General features: G+C 43.7%; 2 protein-coding genes and 1 long non-coding RNA gene across 4 annotated transcripts in view; 1 reads left to right on the plus strand and 2 right to left on the minus strand.

Annotated features, from left to right (window-relative positions):
* The window catches only part of gbb (glass bottom boat), a 31,553-nt gene extending 11,421 nt beyond the window's left edge, over positions 1–20,132 (minus strand). The window contains exons 1-3 of one of the 2 annotated variants that reach the window (XM_086911733.1): positions 18,607–20,132; positions 6,652–6,838; positions 2,613–2,767 (exon numbers count right to left, since the gene is read on the minus strand). In XM_086911733.1, the coding sequence (XP_086767859.1) occupies positions 2,613–2,767; positions 6,652–6,838; positions 18,607–19,057 (793 nt within the window). In that variant the 5' untranslated portion in view covers positions 19,058–20,132. The remainder of the gene's footprint in view (positions 1–2,612; positions 2,768–6,651; positions 6,839–18,606) is intronic. The other variant, XM_086911732.1, reaches the window with a different exon arrangement.
* Positions 824–25,320, plus strand: LOC147657010 (uncharacterized). Its single transcript, XR_015293221.1, has 2 exons — positions 824–1,831; positions 23,981–25,320. It is a non-coding gene; the product is annotated as an uncharacterized LOC147657010 (long non-coding RNA).
* c12.1 (spliceosome-associated protein CWC15) lies at positions 24,893–27,500 on the minus strand. The gene is made up of 3 exons (XM_003695420.4): positions 27,099–27,500; positions 26,655–26,961; positions 24,893–26,554 (listed from the first exon to the last, which is right to left on the minus strand). Exons 1-3 carry the CDS (start codon positions 27,227–27,229, stop codon positions 26,312–26,314), a joined length of 681 nt encoding a protein of 226 aa, XP_003695468.1. The 5' UTR covers positions 27,230–27,500; the 3' UTR covers positions 24,893–26,311.
* Positions 27,501–27,536: the final 36 nt, after the last annotated feature.

Raw genomic sequence — 27,536 nt, forward strand, 5'->3', positions numbered from 1 at the left:
TTTCCGACGAAACTCGAGATCAGATTTCCCGACTTTTATCTCTCTCTGCATCGTTCCGAGCGTGGAAAAACGATAATTTAATAATTTGACGGCGCAACGAGTGTTCCCGCTCGTGAATCGGCGCGCAACTCGTGCAAGGAAATTAGGTGGGACGTGATGTAAAGCATTCTACTATTATCCAATTATTCAACGATCGTGATCCAATTTGCTGGCTCGTTAATGAGAGCCGCCCTAACTCGATCGTTTCTCATTCTTCGGAATATCGAACGCGATCGATTTTCGATCCATTCGTTCTACACCGTTCTGGTCACTTACGCGGAGCAAAGTGGATATACGTAGTACGCGGACTCGGGATAAAATTCGTGATTTCGACTCGACGAGAAATCTCGATAAATTAGACGGGGCTGTGATCGGTGAAGAAATAATTGGAGAAAATTCGTTATTCGATTTTTCGCCCCCGTTCGGTATCGTTAAAAAGCGATCAAAGAACGATTTTTAAAGAAGAGGTACGAAACGGCTCTCGAAAAACCTGTTCATCTCGCGCAGCAACAACTCCTTAAGAGTCGAAGACCGATATAAAGATCATCGATGGATCTTGCCACTTTTTCTGCCGGTCGGATACACCGAGAGAAAACACGTGTTCACCGAGAATATTAGCCCGAGATGTTCGTGGCCGGGTTGTTTTTCGTGCGTTATCCCGAGATGAGATTTAATCGGGCAAGGCTACCACATTCTCACAGACGAGCGAACGAGAAGAGGAAGAAGAAGAAGAAGAGAAGAAGGAGAAGAAGGAGAAGAAGGTTGGTGGAAGGGAAGGAAAAATCATCAATGATCTAAAGCCGATCGGTTCGTGGGGCCAGGCAACAGGTGTACCTTATCCGAAGGATCGAATCGAGGTAATCTTGCCTCGCGACGATTCTCATCTGAGATTCGGTGGCAGAATTGGATTCAGGGGCGTCCTTATCTCACCATCTGGGTCTTCCACTCTCCCGTTCATGCCTCTCTCTCTCTCTCTCTTTCTCTCTCGTTCCTCGAACGTGGTCCCGCCGTCCCGCTTCTCGTCCGTTCCTCGGGCTGAATATCCCACGCAAGCGCATCTCGCCAGTATAGGAAGACAAGACGACGCCACGGCTTGGCCTCTCTCGTCTCTCCGATGATGTATTCGTGGTGGTTGCCTCGAGTAGGAAGGACCTCGAGTGACGCACGAAAACTCGCGAGGACCGAGCAACATCTCGATCCGCCAACGATTCTTCTTTTCCTCTCCTTTTGTTTAATTTTTTTTTTTCCTTCCCACTACCCAAAAATCTACGTTTCTCTATTTCGAGTGGGGAAAAAAAAAATTCTCTTCTCGAATAATCTTCGACACCGTACGATTCTTTTGGAAATTTGTTTCTTCTTCGAAAGTTTCAAAGTTGAATTTCGCGAAATTTCGAAAAGTTCTATATTCGCACGAATCGTTTCTATAATTGGGGTAGAACGTAGAAACGCGGTTGGGAAAATCGGTGGGACGGGCGAGGCGTGGAAATGGAAAAATGATGGCGGATTGGAACGGGTTGGACGCGTGCACGAGCGAGATCGGAGAGGAAGATGGAAATGGAGCGGAAAGGTGGAAAGGCAGGCCTGGTACGAAGCCATCGCTAGCGGATCGGTGTTACATAGGGGGCGAGACACGGTGTGTACGAGAGCGAGGAACGCTTTTCAGCGTCGGTGAGTGAGAGCGTGGAACAGGTGCACGCTCGAGAAAGCATATATCCCGTACACATCCTTCTCCTCGGGTGCCAGGTGTACGAGAAACGATCGGAATTCACCGCGTCGAACTTGTGACCCCGAAGTAAGTTTATTAGCCACGATCTATCGCTCGATACGAAGCGTGTGCCGCCTCTTGTGTGTGTGTGTGTGTGTGTGTGTGTGTTGTTCGAACATACATACGCGCGCGCGCGCGCGTTCTTTCTCTCTCTCCCTCTCTCGTGTGTAAAATGATCCTCGAACGTTCTTTTCGATTTATCTTTCCGATTTTCGAAAGTATCTTTATTTTTTTTTAAATTTTTCAAAATTAATAACGAATAGAATTCCATCGTTTGTTCATCGAAAATTCGTATGATTAAAGTTTGCGGAATAAAAGTTCATTCATCGTTAGAGAACTTTTTGAAATTTCGTCGAAATTTGACGAATGAAATTCCATTTATACGAATCCATCGAGAGATAATTTGGAATTTATGAAATAAAACGTTCGTTGATTCTTCGGGATGTTTGAAACTTTTTGAAAAAATTGATGGGGGCAAAATTGACAAAGTTGGTAAAATTCTTTGAACGCAAAATTCTTAAACGACGAGTCTCTCGTGAAATATAAACGGAAACATGTATCGTGTTGATCGCATTGAAGTTGGTAAGCGTACAGGATGTACCACCGTTCCTCCTCGATGTTTCACAGACTTATCGAGAGATAAATCACAGACATTTTAAAATTAGCCCTCCACGTTGTATCGAATACGAATGTTTCTTCTCTTTAATTTTAGAAAAAAAAAAAAAAAAAAAAAAAAGATCGTAAAAACGAGAGAGTATGAAAATAAACGAAAAATGAGAATAGACTTTTTTTTTTTTCTTTTACTCACCAGAACGATCCGCGGGATGTACCGATAGATATAATCCCTTGTTTCCGTCAGGATTATTCACCCAATGGGAGAGGGATTCGCTAATATTTAAAGTCAACCACCCTTCCTTTCCTGTCGTCGTGTTCACTGCGTCTACGTATTGCAACTCCCTTGTTCTGCAACAAATTGTTAAAAATTTCATAATCGTATATTATTTCCCATCTTTTCTTCGAGAAGAAGATCGAAAAGTTAGAAATCTTTTTTGTTGAAAAGAAAAGAAAGAAAGAAAAATAATCAAATTCATTCGCGTTTACAACGGTTGGAAAATAAGCGAAGCAAAATGGGTGTATATTAGGCTTTCAAAACAATGTGTCAAACATCCTCTATTCTAGCTCTAATGTTACCTCCTGACTAACAATAAGCATTGCAACGCGCATTACCCGCTAAATGCTCGGTGTCACTAATATCTATGCAATTTTCCTTGCATATATCAAGGAAAAACTCGCGTCACTCATTACGTTAACACGCAGTATGTGTGGACGGCGAGCGGAAAACACACGTCACATGGGAATTATCTCGCTGATCAAAACAAACATCTCCTTCACCGATGCCTCTTCCCTCTACTTCGACGAAACTTCAAATATTTTTCTTACTCGGCGTACGTCCATCCGAAAATTACCGAATTCTCGCGAAGGAATAAGCGATCGAGTTACCAGAGATGGAGATAACGAAACGAAATACGAAGAGGGGGGGGAGGCGGGGAATTGCACGAATATTCGAGTGGACGCGTTCCCTTCCGTAAAACGTGAAACGATTTCCGCGAACGTTTCGTATCCTCCGAAGAAATTTGGAAAGAGAAGAAAAGTCGTATCGTATCGTATTACTTTTGAGCCCAAGTGTACACGGGGATCTGGGAATCGGCGATAAGGACGAAGAGTGTTAATTGGCAAAGAGCAGGAAGCAGCGACGTTAGAGACGGTCAAAGGCGTATATTGTTTCTCTAATAGGAATGGTTTCGATGAGGAGCGCGCGACTCATCGATAAAATCGATCAATAGGAAATCGAATCCTTACGTAACGAGGAAGGAACTCGATGCTGAACCGAGATAGTGCGCGAGACGGTGCACCTCGACTCGGACTCTATTCTCCTCCGTGATTCCTCCACGGATCGTGACTCGACGATTCGCGCAAAATCCATCCATTGCGCGTGCCTCGTGTCAATATATATGGGATTTCAGTGAAACACACTAATCATTGTTCATTGAGGGAACGGGACTCACCTCTGATCCCCGCGGACTATAACACACATTCCTTAAACGACGCATTTATCTTTTTCCCGGGACCGATTATCGTTCCCGTAATTGAATAATTGGGAACGCTAAAAATGTATACGGATGAATCCTCCGCGTTCCTGCATAAATTTTTTTCATTCGTCCATTGTGCGCATTATCTTCCAACACAAACATCCGCGCCATTATTTTTCATCTCCTTCTCGTCTTTTTTTTTTTTTTTTTTTTTTAATAACGATCCGTATTTTTACACCGTTTCGAAGAATTTTTTATATTATTATTGTTATTTATTAAATTCTCTTGTTCTTTCTTTCTTTTTTTTTTTGTAAAGTAAAGTTAATATTAATAATATTCGTTATTCCTAAAATTCGTCGATTTTTGCGAAGAATGATTTAAACGATATATATGTATACGTATATGTTGTTAAGAAAAATTTGTTTGTTTAGCGAAACGAATTCTTCCGAGATGTACAGAGATGCGATTGCCTAGATTGTTTTGCATGCTCGAATGAATCGTTGAATTCCAAAGTGTAAAGGATTGAATAGATTTTAGCCACGCAGCTGTGCATCGAGGAACGCGAGAATCGATGATGAAGAAATCACGCGGTTATCAATCAACTTTTAGCTTTCCTGTTCGTGTTATGTATATATTTGAATTTCAAAGCGCAGCCGTTACATCGTAATACACAGAGAACAGAGAACATTATTTCCGCGGCAAATTGAATACCATTAATCTATGACGAATAACTAATTGAATCTTAACAATTTGTGTTGAATTGCGAGGTGTCTGAATTGGAAAAAAAAAAAAAAAAAACAATCGCGAACGCGTCAACTGTAATTTTTTCATCATCCAGACATTATAAATTCGAAAATAATAAAACGTATTCGATCGATTCGATCTTGTAAATATAAAATCCGATAATTATCCGTGACAGTAACGAACGCGCTAATGATCGTCCTAACCTATATATATATATATATATACACTTTATTTCCATTCCATTATTGCCCCATTATTAACGACATATATAACAACGACGAGTTTCTACCAATTTTGAAAAATTGATTCGTCAATTTCGAAAAATTATTTCTACAAACTGTTAAATCAATTTTAACGTTTATATATTTATTCACAAATTATACAAATATCAATCGTTATACGTTAAACGGAACGATCGGTCGGCGCGGACGAACGAAACGAGGCGAAAGAAGAGATCCGTGGCCCCTCTCTTGAGAAAAATTGACGAAATCCCTAATTGAGTCTAAAAGCAACGAGACCCTGAGCCTCGTTACGAGGCAAGTGTCACCGTCTGACTTTCGTCGGATTCCTCTTATCGCGGTCCATAGACAGCTGACGCGCTCTGGCGTGGCGGTATCCCTACCCCAGGACGAGGGGCGGGGGGGGTGGGGGGAAGGGGACTCTTATGGAAACCTGGCTGGCGCGCACACGTAAGAAACCAGAGTCGCCAGCTTGTCTCGGCTGGACCGAAGAAGGTGGAGGAGGATAAAGAGGTGGAGGAGGATGCGTCACGCATCGAGTTTGACGGAAGAAGGCGAAGAAGAAAAGTAGAAGAGGAGGAAGAGGAGGAGGGGAGGAGGATGGAGGAGGAGGTGGTGGAGAGAGGGATGTGCGTGCGTGTAACTGCGTAGGCACGGCCAAGTAACTCGTGGAGCTGTTAACTCTCCGGAGCTCGGAGCCCGTCTCCACGGCTAATTTACCTCAATTTACGGAATAGCGTTTCCTGTCGGGGGCCTGTATATCGGTCAGGTCGCAGTACCAAAGTCTAGCGAGGTATCGGGCACAGGGATGGCTCTAGACTAGCTGTCGCCATACGCCGGCCTTCCACCTCTTCCAAACGGACGCGTGCACGTTTGAAACGAGGGACGATCGCTTTCCGTCCGATCCCGCATTTTTTTCTACCTACGATTACGACGATCGATTATTAACCGGATCGTGCAAAAAGTGAAATCGCGTAAGGTAATCGCGTAAGGCGAAAGTTGAGGTTCGATTTGGATGGAACGAAAAAGGGAAGGAAGAGAGAGAGAGAGAGAGAGAGAAATGATATAGATGGAAAGAGTTGATAGTTCTGGAAAGGAAAGAATGATCGGTGGACGGCCCTGGATATGAATGAGAAAGAATAAAGAATCGAGGAGAGATTCGGGTGGGCTGGTCCTCGAAACTCTCACAGGTAGAACAAATACCTGAGATTTTTTCGGCGACTTAAGGACGGCCTAATTAGAGGCACGATGACGATGTCAAAAACCACGGACTCCGGCCGAAGGCGAACACGAAATTGGTCTAGCTGGATAGCTGGCTAGCTAGCCGGCCGGCCGGCCAGCCACCCACCCTGCCACTCTCCTGCTGACAACCTCGTGAAGAAGGAAGAAGAGAGAGCGAAGGAGTACCGTTTTTCCACCACCGACCTTCCTCCCTCTTCCTCGCTAAGCGGTTCAAAGATCAAACTCGAAACTATCGTTCCTCGGTCTCTGGGAACACCAGTCAACCAGAGTTTGAGTGCAGGTAGGACCCGATACCTGGATACACTTTTCCGGGAACCGAAACCTTCTAATTGCCGACACGACAATTACATTAAGGGAAGAGAGGAATTTCATTGCAAACTTGCTCCACGAAAAGAAAAAAAGAAAGAAAAAAAAAAGAAGAAACACGATTCGCCATATTTTTCAACCATACTTCCTTATATACATATATATAGTTGTCCATATTGTAAATTTCATTGAATTTGTGAAAAATGGGAAACAAGACAAGACTCACCCGTCTTCGGTTCTCAACACCCGGTAGGCCGTGATCATGTACGATCCACGATTCCTCCGATTCTTCACGTCCATGCTGCGATAGAGTCTGAGCTCTGCACCGATTATGTGTTCCCCGGGTGGTACCTCGGATACGTCGAACCACAGCCTTTTGCCGCGCTCGTGCCTCACTCCGGCAACGTGGTGATCTGCGGATCGAGAAAAAGCGTCTCATTAACCGGGCCAGCAACTGGGATCGTTCCTTCGAAAATGTGAATATAGATTTACGACTGAGGAGGGATTGTCGAGTGGCAAATAGTTCTTCTACTCTTTATCCTTCGGCTGGATCGGACTCTTTCGCTCAAATTCCTTTCTTCCTTCCTTGCTCGTAAATGATGGATGGATTTTTATCTCGTAGATAGATAAGCGTAATGCGATTGTAATGGGATTGTAAGAGAGAATGGTAAAAGGGAAGTAAACGAAACGGATCATTATCGTTCGATGTATTTACGTCGAAGTTTGGGTGAATTATAGACGCGTTCGACTGCTGCTCGACGCAGTCATTAATTACTCGGTATCGCGATCTTCGAGTAAACTTTATACTCGAAGAGGGTAGAAGAAAGAGTAGGCTCGATTTCGTCTCGTTTTTCCGGTATTATTATTCTCGGTAACAAAAGTAATTATTCCTTTCCCTTCGACGTTCGGTAAATCGCCTTAGAGACGTTATCTCTGTTCGACGAGGAGGAAAAATGGAAGTTTGGGGAAAAGGTCGAAAATCTCGATAATGCTCGGTGAACCGAGCAAAACCTGTTCACTTACGATAAATTTTGAACCCCGTCGTCGTCCCTAATTGTCGTCCAGATATTGCCTTGGCATTCCTTCCATTCCATCCCAAAAATATCCGCTCCCCAAGTGCACTCTTTAAATTAATATTAATATACCGTTTCTAACGCGAGCGTGTTACACCGAATTTTCGCGTGTCGTCCCCGTAAAAATTGATTTTCCCCGTAATAAACGTAATCGAACGGGACGATCTTGGAAGAATTTTCGAAATTTCCATTTTCGATCGTTAACTCGAACAACGTAACACGCGCAAATCGTTACGTGTTACTCGCGATCAGATTACGAAACCCCTTAATTAATTACACGGCCGAAAAGAAAGGGAATGGGGAGGAAGGGAAGGAAAAGAGAGACGAGAGGCAAGAGAGAGAACGGAAAGAAAGGGGAAGAGAGAGAGAGAAAAAAAAGAAGAAGCGCATATACCACCACGACTCGAGGTGGTTCGCAACGAGGTGGCCCTGGACGAACCACCTCTGGCCAGGAAAAAAAAAGAAAAAGACGTATCGTTCCGAAGTAGCGATCCGACTTTCGACAAACATCGATCAACAACCGTGTTCCACGCGGGGCTCCTCCCCCGCCAACAACCATCCACGGTAATTCCACGCTCGTTCACGGCTTCGAATCAATTTTCCCCGAAACGACGCCTCGCGCAAAAATCCCTTCCCATCGATCGATCGATCGAACGAAGATTCGGATGGCTGTATACCCGACACCGATAACCGGCTATCCTCTCCCGTTCCGGCACGAGATCGATAAGGGAATCGTTACCCTCGTAAATGAGAGGGGTCCAGAAACGAGCCGTGGACAATTCGCAGCGTGAAATGGTCCTTTTTTCTACCGCCAAAGCGAGCGCCTTCCCCCCCCGCTCTCTCTCTGAGGGGGGTGGGGAGCGGAAAGGGAAGGAAGGAGGGAGCAGTAGGTACCCTTGTTCCTCCACGTTGTGGTGGCATGGCATAGGAGGAGCCGTGGGACCCCCTTAAGTAATGCCTAATGTTTCTCCCGAGGAGGCCGACTCACGGCGAGGGGAAGAGCTAGAGAAGAAGGGGGGAGAGAGAGAGAGAGAGAGGGAGGGAGGGAGGGAGAGGGGCAAAAGCGAAGGAGAAAGCCGAAAGGAAGGGAGATGGGAGGACGAGGGCATAAAAATTTGTTTTGTTTTTCTCTCCGGACGGTCGCATTCCAACGGCACCTGATTGCCGCGAGCCGAGCTGGACCCCTCGGCTCTCGGGGTGGTCCCGAATAGCTTGGGACCATCCTGGACCGCTCCACGACCGACTGGACTTTTGTTTTTTACCCCACCACCGACATCCTACTCTTTCTCTCGGCCCTCTCCTCCTCCTCCTCCTCCTCTTCTCTTTAACTCTCCGATCATCCTCTCCGAGATAGAGAGAGGGAGAGAACAGAGGTCCCGATCTTCTCCCGAATCTCGGTCTCTCGTTCCTCGTTCGTAGCGTAGTAACATGCACGCGCGAGAACTCGGAAAGAGAAAGAGAGGATAGAGAGGAGATCGAAGCAACTCTTCGACCGTGCCACCTCTCTCTCTTTCTCTCTCTCTCTCTCTTTCTCTCTCTCTCTCTCTCTCTCTCTCTCTCTCTCTCTCTCTCTCTCTCTCTCTCTCTCTCTCCTTTTCGTAGGAACGCTCCTCACGGTTCTTGCGATATTTTCCTGGAAATATCCGTGAACCGTTTCTAGGAGGAGATGCAACGATTTCGCGGGTCGACGAATCGACGATGAATCGATCCCACCACCACGATTCGACGACTTTCGATTTAGGTTGGATTATTATTGGAGTTGGAGAGACGATCGTTCGAACGCGCGCGGCATCAAGCGTGGGAATATATCGTCTCTTTCTCCGTAAAGATCGCCCCGCCGCGTTTACAGGCTTTTACGTGTATATTTTGCATAATTGCGCCCTCGATCGATCGAGCGAGCGAGCGAGCGTCCTTGGCCGAGGTTTATCCCAAATTGTCAATTGTTTTTCAATCGATTTCCAAGTGAAATTTACGTAGAAATGCACATATTTCGATCGCGATCGTTCCGATTGGGGAATCGTTCCGATTAACTTATTCCTCCTCGAATAATTTCCACTCGTATCTCTCGTATCGAATTTCTCGAAATCATCGATCGAAGGAAAGAATCGAAAGAAAGAGAGAAAGAAAGGGAGAGTCGTAAATCGTAGATAAACTCGGAACGAAAAACTGGCGGCGAGGAGAATTGTCCGTGGTGAAAGGAGTTAAAGAGGAGCGGAAGAGCCGTGGACGAGGAAACCGAAACTCGACAGACGTCGCACACGTCGGGCCTGATCATTAGTCTAACTACGGGCAGAGTGGTCGCGGCATTCGCCACTTTTAAACACCGCGCAGAAACAAGGAACGGTCCATCCATCTCGTTCCGCTACGTTTCCCCTCTCGTTCCTCCTCCTCTCCCCCTCCCCCCCTCCCCCTCTCCTCGTGAAGGAGGCAGCCGCCCTCGGCGGAAGATAGATAGATAGGGGAGAGAAGGAGGGAGAGAGGTTGGCGGGAAGAAAGGGAGCAAAAGGAGCGGGCAGGACGAGGCAGGGCACCCAAGTTGAGACATTTTTACCTGCCCGCGGCTTCACGTGGGGAGAGATATTGACTCGTCTTCCCCGTACGGGTATCCACGCGATTTGCCGGGACGGAGAGGGAACGATGGGAGAAACTTTGTATAATATATGGGCCGCGCCGCGACTCCGCACGTACGTGTGACTCCACACGCCCGCAAAATTCGTCCAGATGCACGTATCCCCGACGACGAAAGGGGATCCGACCGGCCCATAAATCGGCCCGTACTTTTTAGGGGAGGAGTAATCGCGAATCCCCTCCCTCTTTCTCCGTGACAAATGGAAAGATCACCGGGACTAATTACGCCACCGATTAATATCGTATACTCGGCTTGCTGTCGATTTTTATCTCTTTCTCTTTCTCTCTCTCTCCCTCTCATTTTTCCAACGAGATTTCCTTCGAAACGGGAAATGCTCGGATAAGATCGATCGAGATGAAATTTGTGAAATTGTTCGCGTTCCTTTCGCAACAGGGCTTCTTTCTTCATCGGTTCGGCCGGTTCGAGCGACGATGGTTTCTAGTTTTTGGCCGTTGAATCAGCATTCGAAATTTCGCGAGGAGAACGTTTCTTTGACGCGAGGCGGGGGCCAACGGGGAAAATGTCAAAGCGACAAAACCTTCTCTAAATATCGATGACTTTGCGATCGCCGCGGAAATCACAGATTTATTCGCGAAGGACGTAGTCGGAAATTTAAATGAAGAAAAAGATCCAATATCCTTTCCTCTTTATTCTTATTACTTGACCAACAATTTTTTCCAATATTTCCAACTTTTCGTTTCCAACGAAACTTTTTCTTCCGAAAAGACTTTTCGAGAAGAAACGATCGCAAAAAAACAGCCAACCCCCATCGATCAAACGTCGCGAAAGAATCTCGAATAACGATTCTCCTCCTCCTCCTCCTCCTCCTCCTCCTCTTCTCTCGTCCCGAAACCAAACCTCCTTATACCAAGAGAGAGAGAGAGAGAGTACAAATGCCCACGGTAGCAAATTACATTCGAATCGATTTTTTCCCCTTACTCGGACTTACTTAAATATAGCGGAACGATCGTAACCGGCCACGAAACGAGCACGAAATTGACGTGCTCGTTGGAGAGAGAGAGAGAGAGAGAGAGAGAGAGAGAGAGAGAGAGAGAGAGAGAGAGAAGGGGACGAGAAGAGATTGGACAAAAGGGGGTGAAGAAGGGAGCGCGAGCAATGGCAATCAATTAAGACTCGCCGGGCGTCGTATAACGTAATAACGCGTTTTAATTTATGCCGGTTTTTATCGGACGCCCGGAGTTCCCAGTACTGGGTTGGGTACATATGTCGAATAAGTTATGGTTATGGGTATCAATTTATATGCATGCCGCATATCGCGTCGAAGAGCCTAGAACGTTTCTCACCGCGAGCCACGGCATGAGACGTCGTCCGAGATAAAGGAGGAGGGACAGATAAGCGCGGACGAGGGACAGGGATCGACTATACTTTCCGAGAACCGTTCGACCCGCGCTTCTTCTGCCACCCTCGCGAACAACGCGTACTCCTCTCTCTTTCTCTCCGATTCCGGATCGATCTCGGATCCGATCTCTCGCGTTTTTCCCCTCCGTTTTCCACCCGATATATCGGATCACGAATCGGATATTTATATTCGTACATCTTTATATCTTTGTCGTTCGAACACGGAGAAAGAAATTTCTCTCCTACGATTCGAAATTAAAATTGATAATTGATTTTTCTTTAAAATTCCAAGTTTTTAGAAATCTTTTTCTTCTTCTTTTTTTTTTTTTCTTTTTTTTTTAAGTATTCGTTTTGTTTACTCATTTATACCGTCGAAGCGGATCGAATGGAAGAATAATTCAAAGACCTTGAAAGAGTTCTTATTCCCCCGTGCACTTCGGTGTTCTCGGGAATTCATTTATTCGCGGTGAATGGACTTTTCGCTGTTCACTTCCTGAGACACGTTAGAATTATGGATTATCTTCGCGTCTCGGCCAAGCAACGTTTTTCTTTCCCCTCCTTCAATTTATTCTATCACCGCGATTTGACGAATTGCACTTGCCGAGAATTCTAATTTACCCGACAAACCTCTTCTTCTTCGCGCTGTTCCGGATGCCCGATAGAATTTTATATTTTTCCCTTCCCTCCCCTTTTTCTTTTTCTCTCTTCCTTCGCATTATCTCGATATCGCGATTCCACGAATCTCCTTGAGCTCAACGCTCAAACTTCCGAGTTCGCGGATCCTTCTCGAATTCTCGAATTCGTTTCGAATTACTTTTTTCTCCCTCTCTCTTCCTCTCTCTCTCTCTCTCTCTCTCTCTCTCTCTTAAAATATACGACGAAATGAAAACTTTTCCGTTGAAAAAGTATCCTCCTGGATAAAAATGTTATCGTATATAAAAATTGGATCGACGATAATAATTGTGAAATTCAATTATAAATCGACCGGTTCTCCTTCCCTTCCACAAATAGGACAAATAGATAACGAGTCGAATAACTGCCTCAACACCACTCTACTTTCTACCTATTCTGATCGAACAAGTTGCACCAAAGAGACTTCCTATTCTACTTATCGCCTCCATCTTAACGCTTTAATCTCCTCTCTCGATCGCGACCAATTGACCGCGAACACGTATGTTACGATCTATATATATAAAACGCTTCTAAGATCGATCGAGTTTCAAGAAAAAAAAAAAAAACGACGTGTCATAACAATCGCTCTCCTATTGGAATTTTCGTGCAAATACCAGCAACCAGAAACTATTATATATATATATATATATATATATATATATATATATATATATATATATATATATATATATAAAATTTCCCAGCCTTCCGCGTTTATCTCGTTTATTCATACGACCTCGAACTCGAGCGAACGCTCGCATGTAAACTCGTTCGCATTTGCATCTCGATTTGTACCGATAGAGGCGGTAAGGGGGGCGGAGAGGGTAACGAATCGACCATCATCATTGTTTCGTCACTTTCGCGCGTTTTCATTCCGCGAACAAAGTGGATTTAAAAAAAAAAAAAAAGGAAAAGATGAAAAAAGTCTTGCTGTCGAACTCTCGAGCTCGCCTCCGGGAACTCAGGCACCCCTCCGTGCATAAATTTGCACGATCGGGAAACTCGCGAGTGGCCGCGTGTTGTCAATTAGCACGACACGCTCGTCGATCGTCTAATGAGCGCGAATCGAAGAAATAACACGCTCGCGTTTGCCAATCGATCGTGGCGTGTAACGGATCGAGCGCGTCGTTTTTTCCCATTTTTTCTCCCCCCTTTTTTCTACAATCACTCGCTTCGAGCAGCGCGGATATTTGTTTCTCTCTTTCGGTGTTGGGTTATGTTCGTTTTGGATAATTGGAGATAAAGATTTTATCGGTTTCGCGGAATAATCGATTTCGCGATACGTGAAGCGTTAAGAGTTATTCATCAGGGAGGGGGAGAAGGAATTATTTAATATTATCGAATTCCTATTCGATTCGTCTAGCTATTTTTCTTTCTTTTCTTTTCTCCAACGAGTTAAAGGAATTCACGTTGGATCGAAAATTTAATTTTTCGTTTCGGTCGGAAGGAGATCGGGAGGGGGCCTTAAATTCAATTATGAAAGCGAATAAATAACGGAAACCAATTGCGATAACCGAGCCGATAATCTCCATATTTCTTTCTTATTACGAACAGCGGCGCTTCCATTGATGTTCTCGGTTAACAGTTTCGGTGGATTATATACGCCAGGTAAAAATCTTATCTCTCCGAAGATCTTCTCCGCGACAGGCGATGAAACATCGCCTTTCCCGACCCTGCGTATCCCTTAACCATCCCCCTCGAGGATGGAGGGAAACGTGAAACTTCTCTTTGCTTTTCAAAATGTTCGAGAACGAAATGCGAAAATGCGAGCCATTAAAGCCCCCGTAAAGAGGATGAATATGCGCCTCGATAAATCGTGTATCCTCTCTATGCGTACGCCCTTTGACGGGATCGATAATGATTTTTCTCGAGAAAATAACGGTTAAATTGCGGTTACGTATATGTAAATAGATACGTACGGATATTCATGCGAATGTATCCGCCATATTTTCATAGTTCAATTGACAATGATGTAAGATTTCGAGATGTAGAAATTCATCTTGCCTTTAATTTCTCGTGACGATTTCGAAAGTATAACCGCGATTAAGTATAATAAACAGATATTTATACAAATTCGTCTATCGTATTTTCACAATTAATTAATAATGAAAATTGGATAAAAGTTCGTTTTGCCTTCAATCTTCGATTTATTTATTACTAATTATTTCTTCCTTTTTTTTATCGTGCTGAAAATGTGCGAACAAATCGTATATTTTTGCCATCCTTCTTTTCTTTATCAATATATATCTGCGCGATATAAACTTCGTTAATCGAGTCGATCGGATGAAAGCTCGATAATTGTTCTCGCGCGAGTTTTCCGTCGAGGAAACTCGTCCCTAAATTTCAATCTCAATAAGAAAAGAGAGCACGCGTTCTCGGGAGGAGGAACGAATTCCGAGAAAATACTTGTCCTTCGTTCGTTCGTTCGTTCGTTCGTTCGTCACAAATTACCATTCCTCGACTCGCGTCACGATCGCGGAACAATTTACGATGCCGCTGTTCCTCCATCTTTCGAGAAAGGAGGCTCTCCTCCTCCTCGGCCGAGGGGGATTCCCGAGGTTCGTTGAACCGAATATGTCGGACCGCGAGATTTATCCCGTACGAATTTGAAATTTCTTGTCCTCTTTTTCCGCGGGGGAGAGGGAATGATTACGATCGATATCGAGCCAATCGATAGGATTGAAGAAATATTCGAGTCCGTTGGTCGACAATCTGCCACTTTGGCGATTCCCTTTCCCTTTTATTCGATTTTTCGCCGTTTTTCCTTCTTATAAAACGATTATCGATCATTTCAAGATTGTTATTGATCTTTCGAGATTTGATTTATCAAAGAATCACAGAACGGTACATCTGTAAGCACATAGAGAGAATAAACATCACGTTACGTCATATTAGAAAGATTTAGAAGAGTCATCGAGATGTAAATATATAAATCTCTCTGTTATTACTTGTTCCCGGATTCAAATTCTGAGGGAGTGGAACAAAATTCGTGTCAAAAAAACAAAAAGGAATTATTAAAATTCGGTTGATCGTGGATCGAATCGAATCGAATCGAATCGTAGATATACACACACACACACACTAGGGAATAAGAAAAGGAAGGAACGACGTTGGAAGATGGAACGATCCGAACGATCCAGCACGGTTGGAACGTTTAAATCGAGCGCAGGATGCCCCCTGGTCCCCTAATAAAAGCGGACCAGAAACGTGGCAATTTCACGCGTTAGCCTCGATTGACTCGGATCGTTTTCGTGATCACGAATCCGCTATAACCGGCCTGACACGTCTCCCCGTCTGATTTCACACATCGGGAACGTGGCTCGTCGTGTCCTTGTAATTTATCTTCCTCGAACTTTCTAGAAGAATTCACTGGTACTAGTTCGTAACAGTGTAGAAGCAAGGAGAGAAGAGAAGGAGGGGTGAAAAAGAAAGAAAGAAAGAAAGAAAGAAAGAAAGAAAGGAAGGAAGAAACGATAAAACGAGAGAGGCGACGAAAAGAGATTCCGTTCGAGTAGAAAGTTTGCCAGGATGGGGAGGGCAAGTTATTTGCATAAGTGGACGGCAACGAAAGTGGAAACCGCCTTCCACGCGCGCGATAGTAGGAGCGCGATACAACCGATTTTCAAGAATATCCGCACCGATCTCGATCCGCAGCCGGAGCGAGCGTGACATAATCGAAGAGTTATGTCCGGGGCTCCGTGGAAGAATTCACGATGGGCGGTCCGCGTCAGCTGGTTGAACCTTGCGGGAAATATATCTGGTATGGAATAGAAAGTTTCCACGGAAGGGGCCCGTTCCGGCTTTCCGTAATCGTCCAAATCTCAAAGATTCTCCTGCGCGGAGGAATCTCCTCGATTTCGTCGATTCGACCATTTCGATATCGAAAAATTAATTTCTCCTCCATTTATCGTTTCGAAGAAATTTTGGAGAAAGCGTCGGCCAAACATCGATCGCGAACCATCTTTCTTCCTTTCGTCATAGATCGAGCGAGTGAATCCGAGAGTAAGTGTGTCGGTTGCCGTTTGTTCGAAAGAATTCGAAAGAGTAAGCCTCTCTTTAAGTAAGCGTTCTCTTCATTCGAAATTGTACGGTTTTTCGCGTAAGAAATCGACACGGCTTCAAATTTTGTTACGCTCTCCGATGAATATGCATGCGGAAGCACAGCGGATTTGCGAGGAACAGGTTCGCGTTTCTGAAATCCGAACGCAAACTGAGAATGGAAATTCGTTTCTTCTTCTTCTTCTTCTTCTTCCTTCGTTTCTTTCGATTTAACCGATAAGTTATGCTGCGTTTAAAAACGATCCAACAATTTTTTTTTTCATATCCCTCATTTTTGTATATAATAAGAGCAATCAAGTTATTCATGGTAAAAAAAAAAAAAAAAAAAAGGGTATTATTGTTGCGATTTTTTCACGAATCGATTTGTGTATCGATTTACTGTTCCTCCGTTGATATTACGGGGACAAGCAATCCGCGGAATAATCACGGAAATCGATGTTCTACTTTTAAACTACTTGTGAAAGATGTAGTTACGATCAATCGTAATATCGCGAGATGCCGCTACAATAATCATCTCTCTCTCGTTTTCTCTTCTCTTCCGTACATGCTCTCCTGTTAATTGCCAATCTCCCGAAATTTCGTAATCGTAGAAAGAACGTGGGAAGAAAGTTCGGTTTCGATTCTGTTAAATTCGAACGAAAAGAAGATTTCGAATGTTGTTCGAGTGTTCGTCGACAGCGGTGATCGGGTTTGTTTGGTGGAACGATATTCGAGAATCAGCAGAGGATCTGCCAAAGTCACCGAAGAAACGCTAGACGAGCATTCCTTGCCGCAGAATGCTCACACCCACGAGAACTGCTTCTAAACCGGTAGAATCCAGTTGGTAAAGCGATTTATAATCCCGAAGTAAACTCATACAAGTGTGTTAATTATATCGATCGGTGCTGAAAACATTTTCAAAGTATCTCTGAATTCAAATCCGACGATTAAGAAACCAGTTCTCGCACCAATTCCACCATTTCTCTCTCTCTCTCTCTCTCTCTCTCTTTTTCTCTCTCTTTTTCAACCAAAGATTCTTCCTTTTTTTTTATACCTTTTCGCCCGGACAAGACAGCTCTCTGTCGTTTTAACTTTTTCGTTCCGCGACGTTCCACGTTCCACCGAATTTATGATATTATCGATAAAACGCAATCCATTTGTCACTCGAACGTATTTTCCCCCGCGCGACGTTTAGAATTACGCGCACGACAACACGGCAAAACATCGACGGCAAATACAAATGTCTCTTTAAAATCGGGATAAAGTAGATTATTTACTTGTCCACCAAATATCTCTGGCGTATCGCTTGAAAAAGTGAAACGAGTTAATTAATCCCCAGTATCTTTAAATGCACGAACCTAACGTGAAACTCGAACGTTAACAATCGAATCAGAAACGATTACCACTTTCGCTAATTAAAACGAACGTTGGTAATTTTTTCAACTTTTCCGTGATCGTTGATTGCTTTCGAGTTATAAAAAAAAAAAAAAAATCCCCAACGAAAAAATACGAAACCGATCGATTCGCCGCGAAACACGATTAGAAACGTATCGGTCCAAGAACAAGAATCGCGCCTGTGTGGAGGCTGCGTGAAATGAAAATCGACGGATCCCTTGGACGGCAGCCCGCGCGGCGCGCAAACTAGACGCATGCCATCGGGAAACGCGTTCGCGGAACCTGTTAACCTCCGAGCCAGAGAGAGAGAGAGAGGAGGAGAAGGAGAAGGAGGAAAGAGATAGAGATAGAGAGAGAAAGAGAATTCGTTGTGGCCGATTCCGATGGATTCCGGACGGTGTAGTCGGAAACGGAGACGTCATCCGGCCGATATCTCGAGCATTGGAACGACGACGTCGTCGCTGACGACAAACGTCACGTCTCCCCTCCTTCTCCGCTCGCGGATTCTTCTTCTCTCGCACAGTGCGCGTATTGTACGTTACGCAGATGCATGCACAAGAGTAAACTTACGTACGTACGTACGAACGTACGCGACGAGCAACGGTGATAATGACGATCGAGACGCGTGAACGCGATGCGACACGAAGGAACGAGCGCGCAAATATCGCGTATTGGGATGGATTATTCATCGTCACGAGTCAAAGCGCGCACGTACGATTTAACCAGAGCCACCACAGTTTTTCTTCATTTTGCCGGACCGGAAAAAAAAGAGCGTACGATTTATCTCATCTCCGGATCATTTCGGGACCATCTCGATCCCCGGATTCCGCAATTCTGCTCGGTCCGAACCATGCTTTAAACCATCCTCGAAACGTGTTGTCGAGTAAGTAAGTCCGAATATATATATATATATATATATATGTACACCGGTGTTATGTATATATATATATACGTGGTATACACGTATACGGAGAAAGAGAAAGAGAGGGAATAAAGAAACGGAATAATGACTTACTGTGCGCGGCAAAGGTCATGATGACGTCGCTCTGGTCGATGGCCCTGAGATCCTGACCGGTGAGGTCGAACTCGCCGGCCCTACGTTGCTGCTCGCCGATCGGCTTCTCGTCCTCGTCCTCGCCAAGAGCGTTCTTGTATATGTCCAAGAGAAACTTGGGCGCCGACCTCTTGACCTGCGGCGGCCTACCGGCCGTGTTCCTCGGCCGATCCGGCAATCCAAGAAGATTCAGTATCTCGTGCTCGACCTCCCGTTTCTCGCGCTGGCTGACCACCCTGTGCACGATGGTCTGGTCGAAACCGTTGTCGACGTAGAGGCCGCTCATCCTGTCCGCCGCGGCGGTGCTCGTCAGCCCGGCGAGGATCGTGCCGAGGATCAGCAGGGGCGCGAGACGGCGCGGCGACATCTCGCCGCGTCTTCTTTCCGCTCGAGATCGGCCGGAAGCCACCATTCCCCCGCTTCCACCACCACCTCCACCAGCACCACCTTCCCCTCCTCCTCCTCCTACGTCGGCGTTCGCACGACGACGACGTGGTCGTCGTCGTCGTCGTCGTTCCTATCCAGCCACCACCAACGACGTGGACACCGACCAACCACCGACCCGATCGATCGATCGATCGCCCTCCGCGCACTCTATTATTGTTATACCGTACGACCGTTACACACACCGCGCCACTTGTTTCTTCCTCCCGAATGCCACCGATTATTGTCCCTTGCTTCTCTCCCTCGCCTTACGCGCACCTCGTCCTCCACCTTCTTCTCCTCCTCCTCCTTCTTCTTTGACTCCTTTTCGCCCCGATTTTTCTCTCTTCTCTCTTCCCACGATCTCTACCAACTCCTCCTCCTCCTTCGAGATACGAGACGAAAACCGTTGATCCGACGAACACACCCGATCGATAACTTTTCCTTCCCGTCTTTTATCCCGCCAATGATGAATTTATCCGCGCACAGAATAAGTACAGAGTGGTAACTAATCTCGAGGTCGATCGAACCCGATTCCACGCACTCTCTCTCTCTCCCCCTCTCTCTCTCTCTCTCTCTCTCACTCTCTTTCTCTATCTCTCTCTCTCTCGGGTTGGTTGGTCGGTTACCGCGATCGAGGATCGATTCCGTAGCACATAATAAACCGAGCGCGCACTTTGCCCGTTTCCGCGATTCAAAGGATAGACACGGGGCGCATGTTGGCGAAACGCGGGCCGATTCTCGAGAGAGAGACCGTCTCGGTGACCAGCGGTGACCACTGCCGCTGACTCCCGCGATGCCAGTGCCAGTCTGTTTGTCTGGCCCGTGCCGTGCACCTCCTCGTCGTCGCTGCTCCTCCGCGAGGCCTCACCACCGCCTCCCAGGGCCGTACCGCTCCTCCGCCAGAGCCACGCCTCGCTCTTCGCCTTCCTCTCTGCGTTTGCCTCTTTGGATCGGCTCGCTCGCGCCTCGCCTCGTTTCGCCTCCACTCGCCTCGCTTCGCCTCGCCTCGCCTCGCTTCGCTTCCACTTACCTCGCCACGGCTTTTGCCTTGCCACGCCGCTAACCACGCGTACATACTCCGATCCTTTTCCTCTTTTTCCGCGCCCTCCTCTTCGTTTCTTCTTCTTCTTTTTTTTTTCTTTTTCCTTTTTTCTTTCTTTCTTTCTTTCTTTTTAATTCCCTCGCGAAATAAGAAGTACGTGTCGAGTCACGTTACTTTCGATCGCATTTTTACATATCTCCTCTCTTCTCGAGTTTCTTTTCTCTTGTCTCCTGTTCTTTAAATTTCCCTTCGCGTCCTACACTTTGCGCGCTCTTCGTCCTTTCTCTCTCTCTCTCTCTCTCTCTTTCCTTCGTGCCATTCCCTCCATACCATTTTTCCTCGCTTCTTTATTCGTCGTCGAGTGTCACCGAATGCGTTTAACGAAGTTATCCTCCGACGACGGGTTTTTTCGGGATTGAAGAAGAAACGCTCGAATTATCGCTACCATCTCCCCCTTCTTAAAGTATCCAAAGTTTCGATCGAATTTGGATCCAACTTTTTGGAACATTTGGGACGAAAGGTACTCGATCGAGGAAGCGGTTAACAAGCGACAGATGTCATTGCACCTAACATTGTCACCACTCGTTCGCTATTGAGTAACGGAAGGAAGGTTCGAACAGTCACGTGTGCGACGACTTGAACGACGAGAAAAGGGGAAAGTGCGCTCGCTCGATCGATCGATCGATTTTGAAACGAGCGCGTGTGCGATATCCGAAGGAGCGTGCGAGAGAAGAAGATGGTCGTGATAAGGTGAGCCGCGAAAATGAAGGATAGCCGGTGAAAATGTTTCGCTCGGATTGGTGTGGACAACACCTTGTCGCACGCTCTCGACGCGACATTCCTCGAATGTTGCATGTAACACCAGATGTTTGCAAGGTTCCGAACAGATTCGCGGACGCGTGTTACAATGTAACTCATTACGTAATGCAAGGCTGGTGTGTCGTCCGTCCACGTAGAACGTGGATGAGGCACGGGAATTCAATCTACATACATACATATGCACAAATTTTTGCAACCAAGTCGCCTCGCCGCGGCCACCGGAGAGGCATGAGACGATTGCAAATTTGAAAAATTTACTTTCACTGGGGATCGTTCGCGACCTTTTTACGCGTGCCTCGACTGTTAAAAATAAGAAAGAAGGGAGAATCGTATACGATGGAACGTAAAATAGATACGGTGAGAAAGAAATCGTTCATTTCGATTCCTCGTCTCGGATTTTCCATTCGATTTTCCTTCGAAACTTTGATCCGGATTTTATTCTTCCAGATTAAAGAAAAGAAGCGTAGAGTCTATATTATCGTGTTTCTTTTTTTAAATTTATAATTTTTTTCTTTTTGAAGAACGTGATTCCGTCATTTCTTCTACGAGGTAAATGAAATAACGTTTAAATACGAACAAATGGAATACGATGAACGAGATGAAAATTGAAAAATGTAAAATGTTGAACGAGACGCGTCTCGACACATCGTTTAACTCGCCAAAAAGGACGAATCTGTTGCTTTCACCGGGCGAAATAAATTTCTTCGCTTCTCCACGTCCATACTCGCAACTTTCGGAAGTGTAACGGCTACCGTTAAAAAAAAAAAAAAAAAAAAAATAAAAATCTTTCGTTCGATTCCGTTCGAACGGAGAAAGAGAAGAGCGGCGACTTGGTGTCTTTGCTCGACGACGAATTATACCTACTTTTCCTCGGTTCGCTTTTACGATCGCCATACGAGCGTAAAAAACGGACGAAGAAAACTTTCCAACCTCGTACCCGTGTGGAAAAAGGAGAAAGAAAAAAATAAAGAACAACAGGAGTGAAGGGGGAAGAAAATAAAAGGATGTTGGTCCTGTAAAATAATTTCCCATCCGACCGATCCCACTGAATTTTCGAAGACATTTGCACGTCCCTGGGTCATAGAGATAGGACCGCCCCTGCCGAAGAAGTAGGCGGCGTTCACCAGCCCTGATCGTTGGTATTACTCGGCACTCTAACGTGGTGCCGGAGATCAGGGTTAGTGAAGACACGGCGTGCGATGGCGGCCGACCGAACTCCAACATTCTTCCACTTTTTCAACCCCTTCGATCTTTATCGGATCGCCATTCGGACCAGTTTGCGCGCTTATTTCCGCCCGATAACCGGACCGATTACCACCGCTTACTACCGTGGCCAATGTTTTCAATCCGAGAAAACCCATCCTCCGTTTCCGGCCCGTGGAATGCGGCCTAGCATTGGAAAATCCCACGTGTACACGTGTAACGTGAAACGCTCGAAAAATGTAACTCGCCTCGGATAATGGACGGATATGGCAAAGAATTTGTTTACAGGCTGTTACAGGTAACAGCGGCGGGATGGTATGCAGCGGTTGACACGAAAGTTGGCCGTACGAGAAATTCCATTCGAAGACGCGCGCCTCGATGGCACGCAACCTTTACAGACACATTTATTTTTGGAAACGTGTTCCTCCTGTATCGATTTAGATAGCGTGAAAACAGAATTTGACGACAAGTGATTTATTCATTTTTACGAAACTCCAAAGTAGCTTCCTGGATTTTTCGTGTCTTGTAAATCGGAATCGAAGCTTTGGCATCACCTTTTTTTCTCTCTCGAAAAATTGCCTTACGTATTTGTTACGTATATTTGTTGTTTTCGGTGATTTTAAAAATTGAGCAGGTTAAGATCGAATCGAATTTTACCACGCGAGAAAGATACGTGAATATTTGATACGAACGTGAAACTCGACATTTTTAATTATGTAAATAAGTGACAAGTAAATGAACAATCTGTTTGTCGTTATATATGATGTATTTCTATCTATAAAATATACGATATATCTCGTTATAACAAAATATATCACGTCAGATTATACGATTATCATAAATCGTTACGAAAGGATTTCAATGATACGTAGCTCGTAGCTATAACCGTTAAACGGTATCGACAATTTCACCAAAGTTACAACTCGTAGATATATAAAAAAATAAGAAGACATTTGCATAAATTAAAAAAAAACTGGAAAAAACTTTTTTCTTCTGGATATACTTTTATTTATGTACAAATTAACAAACGTATGCGTACGTTTTTTTTTTTTTTTTTTTTTTCAAATAAATTCAAACGATCGGAAAATCAATGTCGCGAATATCACGTTTTCACAAGGAATTTTTTTAATAGAACTAAACGAAAGAAAAAATAAGTCGCGTGTCATATTTATACGACCAATCGACCATAAACGTAGAAGGGATCGGGGTGGGCGGATGACGGTGAAAGCGAATCTGAGTCGATAGTATCATTAATCTGCCAATAAAGTCAACGTAAGTCTTACAATATCCAGTTTGTTGAAAAGAAATATTTGTTTACGCGACACAATTTCTTCTCTCTGATACGTATATTCGCGAACCGATGAAGCGAAATTAAAAAAAGAAAGTCCGATTTACCTTCTCTACATCTAAAAAAATGCCATTCGATTATATATATATATAACATTTTCATATTATGTTTCTAATTAGATGGTTTCGGTGATGAATAATGCGCGAATAAATAGAAATCCAGATATTTTTAAACGTGAGAAATTAAGAAATTATACTTTTTTTTGTGTATTTCGAAACTATGAACATTTGCATACGCACCTTTTGCATTTTTCGAAAGATCATGATATGATCGATACGGCCAAACGAATGATATTTTGATATTTCTTCGATTATTTATTGAAAATATATAGTAAGTAAATATGATTATATTATTCGGATCGAATTAAGAACCGAATATAATACGACATAATAATTCTATCTTAACAGCGACGACACTAAAATTCTACTTGGTCGCGCAAACAACTCGGCCGGTTGCATGTGACAAGCATTAAGCACATACCAATGTTCTTCTTACAGGTGTCGGACACACGCATACCATCCGCTTATTCCGCAATGTTCGGATCTCAATTCCACGGAGATAATCCTGAAAGCATGTTTGAAGAGGAGGATGGGGATTCCATTATCGATGCATGTCGGCTCACCCAATAAAATGTTAGTAGCTTACAGCCCTGGCTCGTCATTCTGCACGTCCATGGATGGAACTCTTGGAGAAAAGCAAGAGATGCTGCAGTTTACTCTCTCTCTCTCTCTCTCTCGCGCCATGCTTCTCTCTTTTTCTATCTCTCTCTCGCTCTCTTTCGTCCAACACTCTTTCTCGACTGACCAACAGCAACGGAATAAATAAAGTAAATAGAGGAATATAGGAGGTAAATAAAAAATGTGGCAGCAGAGGAGAGAGAGAGGAGTGTACAAGAGGAAGGGAGGGAGGTAAGAAGAAAAAGAGAGTTAAAGGGAAAGAGGGAGAGGAAAGGAGTGAAAGGGAGAGGGAGAGGAAGGGAGAGTGCCTTCAGGGCGAATTCCCGTCGAGCATCGGCCGCTGCAGAATCCAGAGGTGCGTTCACCGGGGAAATCCCTCCCTCGGAGATTATCCTCTTAAAAGAAAACTCGACAACTCTGCATTTTTAGCGCACCGTGTTCGACCGTGTGTCTACCAATTTACCATTGCATTTCCTCGAGCGTGTATATATATATCTCTTTCCTTTCGTTCCATTTTTAGAAAACGTGGATTTGCATCAAGAAAATTTAACGATAATTTGAATTTTTCGCATCGCGAAAAATAAATGAGATCAGATTTTGATTTAAACTTTTGATTTAAACTTCGTTAATCGATTGAATCGATTAAAATATGAGAAATAATTGTTTTCGGATTTGAAAAATTTGAATGTTATCGTTATTACAATTGGTTAAAGCGAATAATGATTGTTATAATTTCATTCAATTATTTATTTTATCGATCAGTTTTATCGATCAAGTTATAAAAGTAGTCATCATACATTAATTTTATTTGTTTTAAAGAATTCAAGAAAGACGTAACGGTCTATAATCTAATTATCGTGTAAATAAATCTTCTCAAATCTTTTTCCTTTATATTATTACACGTACACGACTTGGATGAAACATCTCGAATAAAATATCAATTACAGTCACATCAATGCAATGAAAATTGTAAATACAAAAGAAGGATCGCGATTAGTCAAATCCGTAAAATGGTATTTTTAAGCGGTCACCTATCCTAATTTGAAGGTTCGAGAAGAAGCCGAAGAGGATGAAATTGGCGATGACGAATTCAACCGCACAGAGAACCGATCGGTCGTACCGTAACGTACGACATATCTCTTCCCAGAAATCATCTTGAAGCGATCTACCAGTGAACGGTCGTCTCTCTTTCTCTGTCCCTCTACCGGTCGAGTCGAGCCGGTCCCTCGTGTGTCCCTGTTGCGTTAGTTGGCCAGGTCGGTGCCAGGGAGTCTACCGGCGATAACCAGCTGCGCGTCGTACCGGTAGACTGCCTGCTGCCTCCGGCTGCTCCGGGGACCCTGGGACCGGTTATACTTGACCCAGCGGTTTACACGCGCTTGCTGCCGTCAGCACCACCACCGCCGAGGCCGGATCGCACCGCTACCGAAACACGTACCTACATTGCCTGGACAAACTTCCAGTATACTCGGCTAGCTTGTTCTTTTTCTCTCCTTCTATTCTACCTCTTTCTTTCTCTTTCTTTCTTTTTCCCCTCTCACACAATCAACGATCTCCGTCAGACCAATACATTCTACCTTGATTCACCTTACCCCACTCTTAGCAGCTCACCCTGCTCACCTCTCTCTCTCTCTCTCTGCTCTCTCACTCCAATTATTTATATACGCTTATTTTTACATATGAAGAATTTAACGATTTCTTTGCGAAGTTGTTAGAGTGGACCGCCTCGAGATATATCGAATATATAAACAAAAGAAAAATTGCGGGCAATGAAATTTCCTGGATCTTGTTGAATGGAATAGAATATCGCAAATCTTGATGACGCCTTCTATTTTTAGATTCAAACCGTACGGTGGCTATTAATTGTTCGTATTTTAATTCGAAGTAAATTTTGTGATATAAATTTGTGATGTCGTGTTAATGAACACACATATACGCACATATATACGTGTGTACACAGAATTGGATATATGTAATTTAATAATATGTTTATGAAACTAGCCATCCGTAATTCATTTTTAAATTTTTAAGAATAATTTCTTATATTATTTGTAAGCATGACATAAATTACTTACAAATATTAACAAATATACGATAATATTAACTTAAAACTATATACAAACGAATAATATGTTTTTTTATATAGTTCGTTCACTTAACATATTTTTCCATAAATTTACGATGAAATTCACTTCTTAATGAATCGTTAATGAATACATCGTGTTTCTTTTTCGGTTCGGAACGAGCACAATTTTTGAATACAACGTCATCGTCCCATCGTCGTCTGACTTTCATATCTGTTCTTCCACTCTGAGAAGAATAACTTAGTAAAGGATTTCCAGAAAGAATATTTTCCATTCTTATTCTTTCCTCTTCCTGTCGTTTCTCCATTTCCTGTAAAATAAAAGATATGAAATGAAATATTAATTATGTACATGAAAGAATAAAATTGAATTTATAGAAATATAAAATATACAAACATAAACCTTTTTACCTTTTTAGCTTGTTCCGCAGCTCTTTCTTTTTTAATACGTTGTAATTCTGCTAATAAAGCAGCAGTATCATCTTCATCGCTTTCCGACTCTGAATCATCATCATCAAGAGGATCATCTGCATCTAAACTTGCTGTAGGTACTTGATCAATTTTTTGTCTTTTAGCACTTGTTGTAGAAGTTTCTCGAGGTGGTTCTATCATACGACGGTTAGAACCTTTCTCCTTTTCTCTTTCACGTTCACGTTCTTCTAATTCTTTACGAAAATCTCGATTTCGCAATTCTTCTATTGTTCCTTGTCCATGTTCTCTGTAAATGAAATTCATTAATGTCGCAAATGTATGAGGTTAGGTTTGATTATTCATTTCAAAAGTTACAAAAAATTGTTCAAAATAAAAATAAAAATAAATACATATCACTCAAAAATAAAAAAAATAACATAATACCGATATTTCAATTTCGTGTGTGATGGTAAATCTCTGCTGCTGTATTGTTTTGATATTGCACTTAAATCTTTTTCACCGCGTCCTTGTCCGCCTCTAGCAGGTTCGAACGTAGGTCTTGCAGCCGTTGTCATTTTATTTATAAAATATTGAATATCTATCAATATAAAACTCGATTAAGTTTTCTTCTTAATACTTGTTGTTCGTTTCCAAAACAGCTGATCGTTCAACAAACTTCTAAACTTATCGAGTATTATCGACTATTTCTATTTCGCGTATGATATCGTAAATTGTATATTCTCACTAGAGGTCGTCGATGTAAACCATCAATCGATATGTCATTCGATTTTAGAAATCGCATATAAAATTTAAAACTAGTTTCAAATAAGTAACTACCACGAATATTCTGCATCTAATATTACTAATGATACGAATTATTAT

The sequence above is a fragment of the Apis florea genome, unplaced genomic scaffold (assembly GCF_048593485.1).
Source record: "Apis florea isolate Af1SG1 unplaced genomic scaffold, ASM4859348v1 contig_3367_pilon, whole genome shotgun sequence".
Classification (NCBI taxonomy): Eukaryota; Metazoa; Arthropoda; class Insecta; order Hymenoptera; family Apidae; genus Apis; species Apis florea.

What these genes read in the sequence shown, in the direction of transcription:
- c12.1 (XM_003695420.4), bottom strand. Translation starts at nt 27,229, where the DNA reads ATGACAACGGCTGCAAGACCTACGTTCGAACCTGCTAGAGGCGGACAA. An exon ending in CACACGAAATTGAAATATCG is followed by an intron (nt 26,962 to 27,098) that starts GTATTATGTTAT and finishes TTTCATTTACAG; the next exon opens with AGAACATGGACAAGGAACAA. An exon ending in CTGCGGAACAAGCTAAAAAG is followed by an intron (nt 26,555 to 26,654) that starts GTAAAAAGGTTT and finishes TTTATTTTACAG; the next exon opens with GAAATGGAGAAACGACAGGA.